This window comes from Strix aluco, chromosome Z, assembly GCF_031877795.1.
Source record: "Strix aluco isolate bStrAlu1 chromosome Z, bStrAlu1.hap1, whole genome shotgun sequence".
Taxonomy (NCBI): domain Eukaryota; kingdom Metazoa; phylum Chordata; class Aves; order Strigiformes; family Strigidae; genus Strix; species Strix aluco.
This window is the reverse complement of record NC_133971.1, coordinates 74,679,117-74,696,841: the sequence shown is the minus strand read 5'-3', so window position 1 is coordinate 74,696,841 and position 17,725 is coordinate 74,679,117. Positions and strand designations below refer to the sequence as shown.

Below are 17,725 nucleotides of genomic sequence, written 5' to 3'. Positions count from 1 at the left end.
TCAAAAACAATAATGAATTCACCAGGACTTTGTGCTGGCTTTGTTTAGGAAGGCACATACTGCTGCCTTGAAGAGAATACTAATTTATGTAATTTTAATTTGTTGAAGACCACTGTATCGGGGGCCTTTCGCTCTTAACCTGTATTTTCATCTGCTCATGTTTCCTAACCATTAAGATGGGCTTTCACTCTGTGGTTGTATTTGAACATCTGCCTTTCTTTCATTTCTGAGAATAGGATGCTGTGCTCCTTATTCACATTTGGAAGCACTAATATGATTCTGTAGTTTTCTAGCCTCTGTAAAATTTTTTTTGATGTTTGCTTTATCCTGTGGTATGGTTCCCCCATTTTCTGAAGAAAGTGACTGGGAGTCTGTCATCTGGTTTTTGAAGGTGTATGAAGCCAATGTTAGGATACCAATATTAAGAGCATCCTTCCATATAATAGTGTTCACTTAAAAAAAAAAAAATCAATTTGAAGGAACGTGCTTATTTACAGGTTTGAGAATGACATCCTTAACCTTTCCTTCTCTCTAAATATAACCAGTCTGAACTTGGAAGAAGTTTCTGCACAGTTTTCCTCATCAATTGAAGTACTTAAGCTCCTTCATGCCTCAGTCTCTACAAATTGGGAATAATTAAATTCCAGTTGAGATATTTGCTGAACTTTAAAAGCTTTTGTTAAAAGAGTGGTGCAGTGAGTCTGAGATTACAAGGCAGGTAACTGCAAATATCTGCTAAGTGCCTTCCATGTAACTGCATGGGCTGTCTGTTGTACGAACATTGATCAAAAATGTCTTAACCATATACATGAATTTTTGTAGGGAGGTGCAATGGAAGTGAGAATTGCTAAGTGTCCTAGATTACTGGAGTGCTCAAGCAGTAGTAGATGGACAGGCCTTTAAGGCCCAGCAGCTACATATCTACTCTGTCCCTCTTTGTCAAAATAAAAGAACAAAAAAACCCAAAAACGTCTAAATTTCTCTCTGACAGAACTGGAATTAAGAATAAAAGTCAAAAGTAGTTGAGAATCAATTCCTTAATAATTTAAGGATGTGAAGAAATTCAGAAATTATAAAAAACTAGGTACTTTCTGTTACAGTTCAACATGTACAACTTCGTGCTTGTCTTGTATGAGGAGCTTTTTTCCTGTTACTCTTGTAGCCTTAAAGTTAGTTGAGGGTGATAGAAAATTTTGAGGTTTTTGTCCTCGCATCTTTTCCAATGTATTATATTTTATGTTCCTTTGAAGATTAAGCTGTAAGTTAAGCACAGCAAAACTGGGAGGAAATAGTAATAAAAGCATGATAATGTTCTTAAAGCCGTTTTTCTGCTTCTGTTCTGCTCACTTCTCTGAGAAATGGGGATGGGGTTTAGGTCTTTAAAAAGTCAGTGTCCAAGTTTGAAGTGGACACTGACTTTTCGGCCAAAGTCTATTCCAACAGGTTTAAAATATGTTTTACCGCTTTAAAAATTAAAGACTGTTATTTTATTGTTATGTCATTTATAGCTATGCCATGTATTCCTTTGTTAAATATCTAGACTACTGCTAGAGTCAGCTTAAATATACATAACTTCTAGGAAGTGTTTTCTATACTTTGCTTTAAGTTTTGGACTATAAACATTCTTATGCAAAACCCCCCTCACCTTTTCTTCTGTAAAATACTGTGTAAAGGATCAGTTATGTGATTTATTACAAGTAATTAAAATAAATACACGAACAAGAAGGAACAACTTCTGATTGTGAGCAAAATATGCTGTGTGTAGCCAAATCAGAAGTTTTTATTAGCATTGTCTGCAGTCCTGATCCATAAGACATTGTATCAAATGGAAGTATAAACTATGTTAGTAACTGGGTATTTGCTTGTTAAGTAACTCTTCTGTGTGCAACAGAAGTTACACATATATGTGTATTACATGCAATGGTTAGATGAGTGGTTTTTTTGACCAGGAAGACTTGTGTGTTTTTTCAGAAGAAAGCTAATATAAAGTTTGAATTAAATAGTTTTAAGGTAACTTTGTTTGTTTACAAAACAGGTTCAAACTGTCTGGACAGCTGCCCTTACTTTCTATCCAAATATCAGACCAGAAGCTGACAAGTATCTTGGAACTAATTGATAGCATTCCTAAACCGGAAAGTGCTTCTGCTACCAGTTCTCCTCCAAAAATAACTGAGGTAAGGTTTTAAAAAAATATTTCAGTAAGAATTATCAGAAAAATATCTTCTTGCTATTAGCATTGCAGTTTTGAAAGGAACCCAAAAAAGTGGAGAACAAGCATTTACTTAGTATCTCTTGAAAAATGTAGCAAATTTTCTAAAGCTATAGAAATTTTGCTTGTTACTTAGTTTATTGTGATCTTTAGCTAATAATTATGAAATAGTTTTGCAGTGGTTGAATTTAAAATGAAAAAAACCAAACTTATACTACTCTGGGAATTAGTAGTTCATATTAATCTTGAGTAACAACCGTATTCACTTTTGTTGACTATTAGTTTAATTCTATCTTCAAATTTACACATGTATCAGAGTGCTGCAGAGTTTGGGTTCAGCTATTTTGTTTAGTGAAGAAGATGGAGAAACCTTGGAATTTTTAAAGTTGAAGTATTATGTGGATCTTAGGCAGGAGTTGAGCTTTCAAAAACAGAACAAAAAATAGCCACTATCTGCGTCTAATGTTGGCTAAACAGTGCCTGCCTGGCAGAAGTGGCAGCTTCATTTCAGCTGACTTCACTGCTCTTTCCAGCTTTTCTTTATTCAGCTATACAACATACCTGAGTAGGCAACAGTTCTGCCTTGCATTTCTAAGATATAGGAGTGTGGGGTGCATATTCTTTCTACTTCCCACCCTTAGTGAGTATGGTTCGGGTCACTGTTTTATGCTTTCTTCAGGACAGAGGATTGCGACTTTCTTGTTATTATACCTGAGAAGTGTGTTTTACCTTATGATATGAGTTGTTTTTAACAAACCTAGGAGGTGAACACTGAAGTGATAATTTTTAGCATCAGTCTAGTCTGCATAGTCTGGCTATCTTTTATATATCTTTAAAGCAGTCCTATCATTTGAACATACATGAAATGTCAAGGTCAAAGACAAAACTGGGCTATCCATTTTTCTGTCATTTGTAAATACTTCTAATTATCTGTTATTTAATCTTTTGTTCACTTGATTCTAAAGGAATAATGGTCATATTTGTGGGGTTTTTTTTTAAGATTACTTAATTATCTTTCTATCTTTTTACAAATTATTCTGCCCTGTTCCTGATGGCTGTTGCTGCAGTTCTGGGGGTGTTTTCTGTAAATTCAGTACCTGTAAATTCAGTCTGTAAATGCACACGACTAGACATGCATATCTATTGAAAGTATATATAGAGTGAAGAGTGTTTCCCTTTAACATGTAGTTTCTGTGATCTCTTCAGTGGTGATGTTAAAATTCTAGCTAGTTCTGACCTGCTCTTTCACTTTTCATATACTAATAGTATCCCCAGCCAAAAGCTGCTATAATCTCTGTTGTTTTGTGCAGTTACTCACAGGCAAACTTTCTTCAAGGATAAGTGATGGAATTTTAGTTTTACATAAATAAAATATGCACATATAAGATGATTATCCTGTACTTATAACATCACCTATACTTGAGTTTAATTATAGAGTTCAATAGAGTTGATATGCTTAGTACTACCTGTACATTACTTGTGATTCACAAGATGAGGTGAGGAAAGACTGCTGAGCCAGTGTGAATGCATTTGCATTATATGCAGCATCCCTATTAAAACCTATGGTTAAACCTGTCTGCTCAAGCTTCCATCTACAGCAGAGTTTGTCAGACTCTTAATTGCTGGTATTAAATTCAGTTAATTTGAGTAGATTTGCTGCTTTGGTGGTGGCAGATACACTCCCATGCTTTCATCCTTGTAGCTGAAATTCTTCTGAGCTTTGTTGCCATCACATAACTTCAGAATCAAAAAGGATGTGAAATCCTTTTTCAGAGCTCTGTATGTGAACTTTGCTCTTTATGTTTTGAGTTAGTGGAGGAATTGTTCTTGGGCTGCAAAGACAAAAGACTCCTCAGATTCTTCTAGATTTTTGCAGCCTGCACTTTCTTGTGTTTACTCATTACAAGAAGGCTGTCCGCTTCCGTGTGGAAGGCTTTATTTCTCATGATTTGATACTGTGAAGTCAAGTCTCACAGTTTCTTCTTGTCTTCTTAGAATGTGAAAGTGTTACAGATGACATAAGACTCTTAGAGACTCAATGTATCTATCACTCATAGGCATGAATATATTCCATAAGGGCAAATTATGTAGACTGGAGACTGAGAAGACAGACTGTTGAAATGTGAAGAGTGAGGTGAAAAATGGAGCCTTGGAAACAACATTCAGAGATGAATGTTTCTTTGTTGCCACAATACTTAGATTTCTGTGAGTTACTGAATTAATTGTCTGAGACTAGGCTTTGAAAGTAGCAGTAACAGGGGAAAAAAAACCCTACTGTCATCTGTGTAGTCCAGAGCCAAAGGCACTCAAGAAGAATGGGCAACCAGACAATGCACACATCTATCCTTACTTTAGTACTCTGTGCAAGGCATGTGTATACTGAATAAATATTCCCATGGAACATGCAGGTGAGAATTCTTAACAAACTCAAACCACTGAGACTACCTTCTGAGGCTTGATGGGAAAGCTGACTTCGGTGAATAAACCATTTGGTTGCCTTCACTAAGAGAATTTAATTCTGTCATATATGATACCACATGGAGTGAGGATTCTTGTCCTTTTGTCCACTCTAGTGGTGAAACAGGGACATTTCACACATTTTCAGTTACTTCTCTGGGTTGTGCATAACTGTATCTCACAGTTAAAGACTCTACTAGCATCTGTTTTTCCAGATACATGAAGAAATGAGATTCAACAAGGCTAAGTGCTTGGCCCTGCACTTGGGTCATAACAATCCCATGCCATGCTACAGGCTTGGAAGTGGCTGGAAGGCTGCCCAGTGGGAAAGGACCTGGGGGTGTTGGTCAATAGCTGGCTGAATATGAGCCAGCAGTGTGCCCAGATGGCCAAGAAGGCAAATAGCATCCTGGCTTGTATCAGAAATAGCGTGGCCAGCAGGGACAGGGAAGTGATCTTACCCCTGTACTCAGCACTGGTGAGGCTGCACCTTGAATACTGTGTTCAGTTTTGGGCCCCTCACTACAAAAGGGGCATTGAGGTGCTGAAGTGTGTCCAAAGAAGGGCAGTGAAGCTGTTAAAAGGTCTAGAGCTCAAGTCTTATGAGGAGCAGCTGAGGGAACTGGGGTTGTTTAGTCTAGAGGAAAGGAGGCTCAATGGGAGACCTTATCACTCTACAACTACCTGAAAGGAGGTTGTAGAGAGGTGGGTGTTGGTCTCTTTTCCCAGGTAACAAGTGATAGGAGAAGAGGAAATGGCCTGAAGTTGCAGCAGGGGAAGTTTAGATTGAATATTAGGAAAAATTTCTTCACCAAAAGGGTTGTCAAGCATTGGAACAGGCTGCCCAGGGAAGTGGTTGAGTTGCCATCCCTGAAGGTATTGGAAAGATGTGTAGATGTGGTGCTTAGGGATATGGTTTAGTGGTGGACTTAGTAGTGTTAGATTAACAGTTGGACTCAATGATCTTAAAGGTCTTTTCTGACCTAAATGATTCTGTGAAATTTAGAAACAATTCTGTCTGCTCTAATGTTTTCTCTAGCTCTTTTTTTGTTTGTTTGTTTCCCACCTGCCACTAGGATCATGTGATTTTTGAGGAACAGCTGATCTTTTACTGTTCTCTGAAGTTGCCATACTGTAGTCCTGTGAGGGACTAGGTTTTGTCTTCCCTGAGCTTTCATATGATGTGCATTTCTGTCCATCTTTTGATCTGTGAAGTTGGATGGTTGAACATTTTTGTCATGTTTCCTGATATTTCTAGCTTTCTGTAGCTAGAAGAATGTGCAGCGCCTGCTGCTTTAACATGGTTTAGGCCTCATTTCTCCCCATGCTTTTAATTTTAGTAACATAAGTGTTTAACTGTAATGATTTGCACTTAAAATGAGACCGGTTTCCTTAAGTTGTAAAACTTCCATTCAGCATATGTGCATGCAATCGCATTACCAATGAGTTCAAGCAAAAAGTTCTATGGTGTTTCCTGTTTCAGGCTGCGATATCTCCTGTGCTCTCAGCACCACATTTATCACAAAGTGTGTTTCCTGTTTTGGATCTTCATTCATTTGTGGAGTCAGGTAATACCATCTATTTTAAAGTCTGAATTAATAAACAGGTCAAATCAAGTTTTTGATTTCATTGAATTAAGTTGTTTTTCTTGGAGTAAGTGACCATTTGTAGCTTTGTTTAAAGTTCTTGAAGGTTGAGGAGTGTTATATTCTGTGTAGCTTATTTGTGTATTTTTTCATAGCAATAAAATTCTGTTCTTGCTGTTCCCTTTCTGAAGGCAAAACAGTAAGAATGTTTATTTAGTAGGATAGGTTTGTATTTGTCTTTGCATATGTTACTACAAATCTCTATTCAGAACATCTGAAGTAGTATGTATATAATCTTTTTTGCTTCAGTATGTACTTAGTCCTCTGGTGATGGTTTTAATTATTCTGCTGAAGGATTTTTCTTCTGCTTAGCTGGATTTATTTAAATTACAAAATACTGAAACAATGACTGTTAGAAACTACTGTGTTGTTATAAACAAACATTATTTTGACTTCTACAGATCAAACAGAAGATTGGCTGTGGAGAAACTGGTCATATTTAATACTGCTGTGCCATTCAGATAGCTTAGCTAGATTGTAATGTTCCATCTAGTAGTTACATTTGAAAAATAATCAAATATATCAATGTTATTTCAGTGCCAATCACCTTTGTCTTGCCAAAACACTCAACTGAAGAAATGGAGAACAATACTTTTTCTTTTCTCTCAAGTTAATGATATATGTGGTTTGGAAACACTAGCAAAATTATCAGCAAGTTGATTATCACTTTAAATTCAGTGTATGTACAGTATGTAGAGAAATATGTATCTGTGCATCTTCATCTGTTTTTTGTACGAGTTTCTTTAAGTGTCCAAAGGTAGAGAGGAAGTGTTATTCAAGTCTTAAAAATTAGGGTAAGATGAGAGTGAACCTAATTTGAGAAAGTAATAACTAGATTTAGAGTGAATCATATCTGGTTTTTAATTTATACTATATATACAGCTGTGCAGTCGTTTTAAGTGATTTATGTTATTTCTCTATTTTCATGCCCCAGACTCAAGGGTGCTTTTATACCTTAGAAAACACTTCCTAATGTCACTTGTTCTGTTTTGGTAGAAGGATCCTTATTCTTCAGTTACCTTTAACTTCTCTGTTTATGGTTTTTAGGTGAAGGAAAAGACCCTTATAAGATGGTGCAATCTATTTGTCTTGGTTATAGTTCTGTAATAATGTCAGGTGGATTAAAAGCTTGATAGTCCTTAGGAGTCTTTCCTGAAAGGGGAGATCCTTATCAGGGAGAGATCCAAAGTTAGTAAGGCAAAGGCTTCTGGACAGTCATCAGCAGTCAGACCAGCAGAAGAGTTATTAAGCTATTACTACGCACCGAAGGCAAGATGAGCCACAGTTTGTGCTGTCTTTTGCATTGCCAATAGTGAGAGAATGCTGGTGAAGGAGTTAGTTGACAGGAACCGGTTTATGATGACGTGATGGAGCTGTAGGTGTGGTGGAAAGTTATGGAAGCAGGAGCAGAGATAATTATAGAAACAGACTTTGTTGGTTGCCAGTTATCAGATAGGTAATCTTCCCATACTCGTACATTTAAGTTTTTATAGATGTAAACACAAAAGTTCTAGGTCATAGTACTGCAAAATAGTGGCTGTCTAGAATGTATATGTAATATTGTCAATTAATCCTTAGAGTCAGAGGAAGAATTTTATGATGCTTTAAGCAGTCCTGTGGAAGACATGCCATTTTTTGAAGCCCCATCTGGTTCTCTCAAGCGAGCTAGCAGTACAAGGCGAAAAAAGCTACGTAAACAAGAATCTTTGAAAAATATGACAGAATTCCAGCTAAGGTTTGAAGTAGCTAAGGTAAAATTACTTTTTTAAACACTTCTTTGCAGCACATCTGAACTGTAATTTTTCCCTGTTTGTTGTGTTCATGAATCCATGTCTGCAGAAGTATTAGATTTCCCCATTTCTTACTGAAACTATTTTGTAGAGTTTTTTCCAAGTCACAGTTGTGCTTCTGCATCCTTGTCATCACTTAAATGCTTTGATTTAATCCACTTTATTTCCCAACTCATTTATCACTGAATTTCCTTTACCTAACTATCACTCAGCAATAACATTATGTATTTGTTTTGGCTTAAGCTGTAGCTTTTGACATCTTTTTTTCAGATACTGCTGTAGTAACTGGGAAAACTTCTTTAATGTTTATTAATCTTGTTAACAAGCACCCTAATTTTCTGCTCCAGTTTTTCCCATTTTTTTCCCAGTTTTATTCTCTTGGCTTCATGCCTAAATCTGTAACATACTCAGTATGAGGTGTTTTATGTGTCATTCTTGCTGTTTCAGACTCGGGGGTGGGGGGAAGTATTTTACCCAAATGCAAGACACAGCTTCTGGCTACATCAGTTGGTCTAGTAAAAGAGATGGCTTTTTACCACTATGGTTACCTTTATTGTTAGAGTATCATGGCTATGACACTGTTACTGCTGTTACTCACTTTACAAATAAACCATACAAATTCAGTTAACTTTACAAATTCTGGTTTAGGGCAGGGCTTACAGAATGTCTTCAACACATTGTAACTAGCTTGCAACTTATCTTATTATATACTACACCTTACAGAAAATACATAAATAAAATTGAAATGTAGTGGGTTTTGTGTGATGGCAAGACCTTGTTTAAGAACTACTAGTCTAAAGACAAATGCTGTATTTTACATTATTCTCTGATGGAAACTCTCTTACAATCTGTAAGAAAAAAATACAGTTGAGAATCTATTAAGAATCACCTTCTTTCTGTTGGCTTTATAGTTTAAAATTACTTACTTGGTTTGGTTTTGATTTTCCCTATTTGTAGAGAGCGTTATGTAGAAAGTACATATCTTTGTTTTGGTTTGGTTGTGAAAGACAGATAACAACAGCTCAGCTAGGTATTTATTTAACAACATCTTTGTCATGCATGGGTGAAAAAGTAGGAAATCCTCTTGCCTGATACTCAGCTTGGAAATCCAACTCTTACCATGAGAGTCCAAAGAAATTCCAGTGAAAGCAATAAACTCTTTACGCTGACTGAAGATCTAGTTTTGGCTGCATTGAACACTACCAAATGCTTTACAGAGTTGTTTTTAAAACTAAATTAGTTCATTAAGTGTAGCTTTGGTATTACATGTGTGCTTGTTTGAAGTTTTTGTTAAAATAGCAGAAAACAGTATTCTAGCAATTTTGCTTGTTGAACTGTTTATTTTTTCCAGGGTATTTGCTGTATAAAGTTAAATGATCAATACATATTTAACCAGTAAAATGTATGTAAATATGTAATTCTATATAAAAACTAAGGGAATAAACCTCTACTTTTTTTCTGGTTTTTGTTTGTTTGGGTTTTTTTAGGTCTTAATTAAATTATGCCGTCTTACTGGTAATACTGAGACACCTATGCTGCAGCTTGATATTGTAGGGTTAGGCACTGAACTTAAATTAAGAACATTCGACATGACTGCAAATGCTTTCCTTCGTGAAGTTTCTCTGCTGTGTCCAGAGTATATGGGTAAGTATTTACAGTCTCATCAAAAAACTATTTAGAAATAACACTGTGAATTTTTGTTCAAAAAGCCAGTACGGCTTTCTGTGGTCAACTGAGAAGGATTTGCTTCCTAAATTAAATGGGGCAGGGGAGAAGGGAAAAGTAATTCAGGAGCTCATTCTCTTAGTAATGCTTTGGTAAATATGTTCTAGTGCTGCTCATTTTAGTAGAGACATCTAACTATTTTTGGTCTGCAGAAGAGGTCTTGTGATTAAATAGTAGTAACAGCTAGTAGCCTAGTTTGTTGCCTATAGATGATAAAAAGAACTGTGGAAAACTTGTAAATTTTTTTCTTTAAAGAAAGTAATCTTTTTATTCTTTTTTTTGAGATGATAATGACAAACCAGTATATATAATTACTACTTTGGATAATGTAGAAGATGATCTTCTCACTCTGGAGTACATAAAGGTGAGAAAAGAGCAGACTTTGCGTTTGAATTGTAAGCCAGTCATGAACAGTATAGTATTATTGAGCAATTGCTGAAGGTTTTTCCTTACTTATTCATTCCTTAACATATTGAGTGTCATGTGCAAAGTCTGTCTGCTTCCTAAAACAGATTAACTTGTACATCGTAAGTTGTGGTTTTTGAAATAAATTGTCTCTAATGAAATCTTTAAACTTCTGCCAATTTGTTTGTTTTATGTGCACTTTTGGTGAAATAGGCTGATATTAATGGGCCGGAATTGAAAACTGCCTATCAGAATGTTCTACAGAAAATAAAGGTATGATATCTTTTTTAACATAATTTTCTCACTGTGGGAAGAGAGGCATGTTGGATAAACGTAATTTGTTCTTTTAGGTGAACTTTTCATCTCTAGATATTCATTTGCATACTGAAGCTCTGCTGAATGCTATGAACTATCTGAATAATCTTCTACCCAAACAAGAAGCTAAAGTTACAGAAGAACCGGTCCATGAAAAAACAGAGGAGAAGAAGGATGTTCTTAAGAAATTAAGTAAATTGCTTTATTCTTTTTTTCCCCCTCTCTTTTCATTCCTCTTTCTTCACTTATTTAAGCAAGAAAGAAAACAGACATATTTTTTATTTTTGTAAGCCTGTCCATGACTTTTGAAATGAGAAATTTTGTTTAGTGTATGTTTACTTACCCACTTTGCAGTCTCTTTTCATTTCAGCAGTAGTAAGATTGTTAGCCATCAGAGTACTATGGAGTAGCAAGGGTATACTCTTGTTCACTAGCTGAAAGTGTGTAGATGAGGAATAACTGTAGCTATTGAAATTTCCTGAGGTAGATACAGTAAGCATGTTTTTTGAAGATATGTGTTCAAATTCACTTAGTCAACTGCATTGAATGGTAGCTTACTGGCAGCAATTATGTTCCTAATGGTGTTCTCCCATATAACGAGAAAAGTATCTTTGCATTACAACATTTATGCAGAAAAGGTGTTTATAAAAAGTAAGGAAATAAAAAAACTTTATGGGTTAGAAAATGTAACATGAAGGCGCAAACTTTCTGTGATAAGTGTATTAAATATATGCTACACACTTTTGTGTTTGTTTTTTCCAAGTAATAGCAAAATTACTGTTTTTCTCTAACTCCTCAGTGAAATGACTGTATACTATCTTTCTTCCCATCATCAAAATATTTTTGTTGGTTTAGGTTTGCAACCTGCAGATAGGTACTCATTTAGCAATTTATTGATGTGTAGACGTTGGCTGTAGGCATTAGTACAAAATATACACTGCTGCATTTCACAAGCTCCAAGACAGTTTTGGTTACTAGTGATCTACTGGTTTGCTGAATGGCTAAATTCTGTTTGGCATCAATTTTGGAGGAATAATTTGTTGAAATTACTGCTTTGGATTTGCCTTGAAGTGTAATAGATAAGAAGTCATTACATAGTGGAAGATGGCTTAAGCATTTTCAGTCTTTTGTTTTAAGAAGCTGGCAATAGCATTCATTAGTATCAATTACTGTGTTTTTAGGGACACATCCTGGTACTCTGTAGGTATCTGGTTTCTATGTACAAATTTAGGGTTCCTGACTTTCCTCGGCCTGCAAAAGCAGTAGCACTGTTGCATCCTGAGACGAGTGCAGGCCAGTCAGTTATCCAACAGTATTGGTCTGAAGGAATTATTCTGCTTTAAAGAGGTTAATCTCATTTCTTTCCATGTGCAGTCTTCTGATATACTGGTCCAGACACACCTTTGCTATGTGTTCAAGGCACTGAGTATATGAAAAAAAAACCCATAAATTGCCTTTGTTTCTTCTTTTTTTTTCCTGGGATGAATGGAGACTTTTGATTGCCTTACCATTTTTACAGTTATTTTATTACCTTATATTTGAGGAACATCACTCTCTTGTGAATAACCTGCTTGCTATGCAGTTTTATCATTCTCTGACCAAGAATTCAGCATGTCTGATTTGTTGATAATGTTGTGCAAAAGCAAACAGATCACCTCCATTTTTTGATTTTGTGTCTGGGAGCTACTTTGAAATGAATGCTTCTATTAATGCTCAGCATTATGTCAATGATGTTCAATTCTGTTCTGAGAAGGATTTCTTGGAGATCTTTGCAATCTTGGCTTGCTGTTAATCATAGAACACTGAGGGTCCAGTTATTAAAACAGAAAACACACATACAAAAACTGGTGGAGGATAATTGTCAAGATGATTCTAGTTGAAGTATTGTAATACTTGCTCTGCATTACTGATTTCAGTAGTTCCCTCACATGACTGACCCAGCCAACCCACTGGTACACTGACAAGATCTTTCTGAGTCTGCCTGTATTCACTGATGTTAGTTTTTACGAGCATTTCAAGTTAAACTTCAATACTAGTTTGGTATCTTTAAACCCTAAGTATCACATTTGCATTATTTGGTGAGAGGTTTTTTGTAATGTTAATTTGTGCTGCCTTTACAAACATACTTCTGTTTGGGAAAACAGAAATATGTTTGTAAGTCTAGTGTATAGTCATATTGAGTGATTAATTCACATTGTTGCTGAGAGTCGATGATTTTATTATGGGAGGTTGGTGAACTAGTAGCCCGATTGTGTTTTTTGAAGAACAATTTGGGACAAATGGTATGTGTATTAGGGAAGAAAAAAGTAAGTCAAGCTTTTGGGTGCACAGCTCTTGTTGGGATTTCAGTATCTGTTTCCCATATGTACTTAAATGAAATTAGTTATGTTGTTTTTTTAAGCATCGTGAAAGGAAAAGTCTGGAGCCAAACAGGTTATTAATAAAAGCAGAGAAAATAAGGTGTGTAGCCTCTGTTTTTTGGGAGGAGTTGGAGGAAGATGAAAGAGATACTTGCCTCAGGAATGATAAGAGATCAGTTGGGATGAGAGGTGGGAAGACTATTAATGTCACAGAGCCATTGTCTTTCAGCTTGTGATTTTTTTTTTTTTTATTATTCCATCAGATTGTTAAGAAGTTTAGTTACTCAGCCTGTTCTCTGAAGGTGTTTTGTAGGTCTCAAATTTCATAATAGAACTGAGAAAGTGGAATAATTGCTCGGTGAAAAAATATTCTTCCCTTTCACTGTATTTTTACAATTACTTTTTTCTGTGTGAGATTGTTCTCCTTTATGGTGGTTGTTTGATTTCAGTTATACAGGAATATGCTTAGATGGAATACCATTTGTGTTCCAGTGATAGTCTGAACTTAAAGGGTTCTGTGACTTATTGAGAGCTGTGGACAGAAGATTCAGCACATCTCTAGCTTTGAACCATTTTGCTATGCAGGCAAATACTGAAGTCTTTTGTATCTTACAGAATTCTAGGAGGCAAAGGATTAAATTAGTTTCTTGACAATTTAGGCTTTACACAGCTGAAGAGCTTTCACAGGTGATTCCCCTCCCTCCTTCTCCCCCACTCCTGTACAACTGTGCAAACTAAACTTTGAGAGTAGTTATTGGTTAATTTACTGTGGTTTGTTTTCTGTTAGCAACATGCGATAAAGTCATGTGACTGAAGCTGATGTATTTATTTATTATTTATGGAACCATAGCTTGATTGTGAGGGTTGGGAAAGCCTTAACAAACTCACAGACAATAGTTCTCATCTGAAAAGCTAGGCTGTGGAAAGATGGGTTGAATGTTTATTACTTTTAATTTTTCTGCTTTCTTTATAGATTGCCTATAAGAATTTACCACTTAGGACTCAAAAGTCCCTGAATACAAGATATGATATTTCCCTTTGTCATTTGAAGTAGTGTGTAACATTAATTTGGATTTGACTTTCAGCAGAAATGGACTAAGTTGTTGGTTGAGTCCCTGACCTGTTGATGTCTGTATTTAGCACTGTACCTGCAGATAGCGTTGTGTGGCATGAGTTGTGTCTACTCACAATGAACAGAGATTATTTCTGTTAACAGGAAATAGAATATTTTTACTCTTACTAGGTTTTGAGGGGAAAAAAGAAAGGACTACATATTTGGACAGCTCTGTTCTGAAATGCACTATGTTTGTGCTTATATCTTTTGTAGGAATTAAGGTTGCCTGTACTCATTTTGAAGGATGCTCACTGTCCCTTCTCGTCAGTGTCTAGTTATGTTAATGGTATTAAATGATTTAACACTTAAGTTCTGAAAATATAGGTTGTGGAGATTTAATAAAAAGTCGCCTGTCATATGTAAACAAGACTAGTGATTGCAGATAACTAATCAACAGACCAGATAGAGTAGTGTATTAATGTAGCTATCATGTTACCACTATTGAAGGTAAACTGCTTAGTCCTGAATAACCTATCTCTTACTTTGTATTGTGCTGTGTAGATGTGTATAAAATGTGTTTCTTGCAGTTAATAAAATACTGATGTTGATTACTACAGTTTTTGAAGCACATGAGAACTGTATATTCAATCCTGTATATACAATTCCTTTGTGTTGTACTTGCTAGTATGAGTGCAGTCCATTTTGCCAGTGCTGCAGGCTTGATACAAACTAGGCTTTGGGGAAGGGATGCTAAAATATTACATGTTCTCCTTGAAAAACTGTAATTTTTATTATTTTGTATTTCTCACAGCATCAAAAAAATCAAAATATGAAGATGTTATTGACCTCAATATCTGTGCAGATTTATCCTGTTTACGTATCTTTATTAGAGAGAAAAGACATAGAATAGCTGAAATTCACATTGAAGGTAGGAACAAAACTTTAATCACAAAGGCACAAAACTTTGTAACTAGAATAGCCTCTAGATTTTGTATGTCTTTTTTTTTTTTAAGGTCTGGATAGCCAAGTGATCATGAAGAAAGCAGCAACAGAAGTGACTGCAAAATTGAAGAACATCATTATTGTGGATTCTGATGAGATGGCATTGTATAAAAAGGTATGAATTTCATGTCTCATTGATTTCTGAATGTAATATAGATGCTAAATAGAAGTTACTTTGTGGACTCCACTCCACACATAATGTTTTATGTATTTGCTGAATTATTCTCTGTAGGTGGACTGATTTCATCCCCACAATAGGTGATTGTTAGGCCGGCATTGATTTTGTGCAACTGTGATGCCCAGCTGCTCATTACATTCCTTATTTTGTTGACTTTAATGGGCAGAATTATTCAAGCTGAGATTCCAACTGAATACTTTCAGCTATTTCAAGGATTTTTTTTTTGTTTATTGTTGAGATGTTTGAAGTAAAAATGTCTTAGTGTGAGGTATTATATTTTATTTTGGAATTCAATTTCTCCAGCATAAGTTTTTACAGCAGAGATACTCTTTTTTTTTCTTCCTAAGGCCCTTTACATCACAGGAAAAGAAGTCTTCAACTTTAGAATGATATCATATGTGAATGCTACAGATGGGATTGCATATACAAATATGGATGTTGTTGACAATCGCATCTATCTAACTGTTGGGTGTATTCAAGTAGTTTTTGTCAACAAGTTTGTTTCCTCTATCTTGGTAAGTTACATTTTCCAGATACTATTCTTTAGCATTCAGATAACATTGTCAGAGCTAGAAAAGGATAAAGCATCCCATATAGGGTGGTGCCCATTTGTGTAAGAAGTCTTATATACTACTGTAAAAACTTCACTGGGATTGGTGGTTGGGCTATTTACTTTTACTCTCCATTTGTTTGTTATTGTGGAGTGGGTGGCTAAGCAACAGTATTTGCTGATTGTTAGTATTTTTTTTCTTTAAATGGCTTGTGGCAGCTTTTAGATATACACATGGTTCATTATAATACTGAAATATAAGCAATAAACCATGAAAATTAATGTATTTTCCATAAATTCTGTGAAGTAAATCTATCTTTTACTCTCCTTATGAGTAAATAAAATGTAATTCATACAAGTCATGTTACAAGGTCATTGCTGTTACAATCTGATTGCCAAATATTTAGTATGGAAATTCATTTTTATATGTATGCATACTTTATCATACTTTGGGGAAGATTATTCTATTAAAGAATTCAGAAGAAGTGCATAGCAAAAATAGTATCTTAAGTTGGTTTGCTACTTAAAAAACTGATTCTTAGTGGTTTTGAAGTAGTGTAATTCTTAATAAAATTCCCAAGATCTGTATTTTTTTCCTTAGGCTTTTATAAACAACTTTCAAGCTGCCAAGGAAGCTCTTACTGAGGCAACTGTTCAAGCAGCAGAGAAAGCAGCGACAGGTGTAAAAGAACTAGCGGAGCGTAGTTCCCGATTAGCACTAGATATCAATATTAAAGCACCTGTTGTGATAGTTCCACAGTCAGCAATGTCTGCGAATGTCCTGGTGGCTGATCTTGGTTTAATCACCGTGAAGAACCAGTTCTTTATCGCTAAAACAAAAACATGGTATAATCTCCCACCTGTTGTTGACTCTATGACAGTGAAATTGAGTGAACTAAAGTTATACAGGTAATGTAGTGTCAAGATTTTTAAAAAATTCATATAATCCTTTGGGAATACACTATTATCTTGAAATATAACAGAAAATTAATAAAGATTTTTATAAAAGCAATTAAAATGTATGGTTTAGGAGAAGTAGCAGTCACACATCTTTAAACAGAAGCAAATGTTTGTTTAGGGAATATTGTGTAGAGTAGTAGACTCATGCATCATTCACTATTTAGGACAGGTTATACACATTTGTAAATGGCTATTTTGATGGGGTTTTCAAGCTATACATAGGAGGAAGGATATCAAGTCAGATAGCTGTAAAGAGGTGCTTGAAAATTGGCCTTGGTGCAGGGGTTTGGGGTAGGGAGAGGGAAGGGAAGGGGATTTTCAAACACAGTTGAAGAGTACTGAAGACAGAAGGAATTGGTCTCCAGTGGAAAGCAGGTAAGAGGTCCTAACTTGCAAGAAGTTAGTATGTTGTGTGTGGAGTATGTGCTTGATATGTCTCCTCCCTGCCAAGATGTCTAGTTGTTGGAGTAAGGCTTTAACTAGAGACACTAGGAGTATTATGAAGACTATTTTACATTACTATTCAAAAAGATGAGGAAAAGACAGAAATGTGTTTGTGTTTGTTAGAATGTGTGAGTGAAGTGTGTCAAGCTGGGAGTATTTTGTTTCTGTTCACAGATCATGCTATGAACAAGGTTCATTGCAAACTGAAGTACAGTTGCTGCAGCCACTCAATCTGGAAGTAGCTGTTGAACGAAATTTAGCTGCTGCGTGGTATAATGAAGTTCCTGATATTGAAATATCTGGCCGACTCAAGCCTATGAATGTAAGCACTGATTTCTGAAAGCAGCTCTTAAAATATCTGGAAAATTGATTCATTTTTCTGTGCATAAAAGTCCAAGTTCCTTAGTTTAGGGTATTGTTTGATTTCAAGACATACAGGTAGAGTAGATTTTGTTGTTTAATAGGGAAAAAAGAAGTGAAGAGCTTTCTGTTCTAATCTAAGCTCTGTATTCATCTGTGATACTGCAGGCAGACTTTGTACTGTATATTACTGTTACTTGTTAGAAATGAGTATGCTGTTATAGTTGTCTTTTACCTGTTGGTTAGTATTTTTCAAAGAAGGATCGGAAA

General features: G+C 35.5%; 1 protein-coding gene across 4 annotated transcripts in view; it reads left to right on the top strand.

Annotated features, from left to right (window-relative positions):
• VPS13A (vacuolar protein sorting 13 homolog A) overlaps nucleotides 1-17,725 on the top strand; it is a 108,914-nt gene that overhangs the window by 32,118 nt on the left and 59,071 nt on the right. For 3 of the 4 annotated variants that reach the window (XM_074813269.1, XM_074813268.1, XM_074813271.1), the window contains exons 23-34: nucleotides 2,036-2,174; nucleotides 6,150-6,234; nucleotides 7,891-8,063; nucleotides 9,590-9,746; nucleotides 10,112-10,191; nucleotides 10,446-10,505; nucleotides 10,583-10,739; nucleotides 14,773-14,889; nucleotides 14,975-15,078; nucleotides 15,489-15,656; nucleotides 16,293-16,600; nucleotides 17,270-17,417. In XM_074813269.1, coding sequence (XP_074669370.1) covers nucleotides 2,036-2,174; nucleotides 6,150-6,234; nucleotides 7,891-8,063; nucleotides 9,590-9,746; nucleotides 10,112-10,191; nucleotides 10,446-10,505; nucleotides 10,583-10,739; nucleotides 14,773-14,889; nucleotides 14,975-15,078; nucleotides 15,489-15,656; nucleotides 16,293-16,600; nucleotides 17,270-17,417 — 1,696 coding nt within the window. The remainder of the gene's footprint in view (nucleotides 1-2,035; nucleotides 2,175-6,149; nucleotides 6,235-7,890; nucleotides 8,064-9,589; nucleotides 9,747-10,111; nucleotides 10,192-10,445; nucleotides 10,506-10,582; nucleotides 10,740-14,772; nucleotides 14,890-14,974; nucleotides 15,079-15,488; nucleotides 15,657-16,292; nucleotides 16,601-17,269; nucleotides 17,418-17,725) is intronic. The other variant, XM_074813272.1, reaches the window with a different exon arrangement.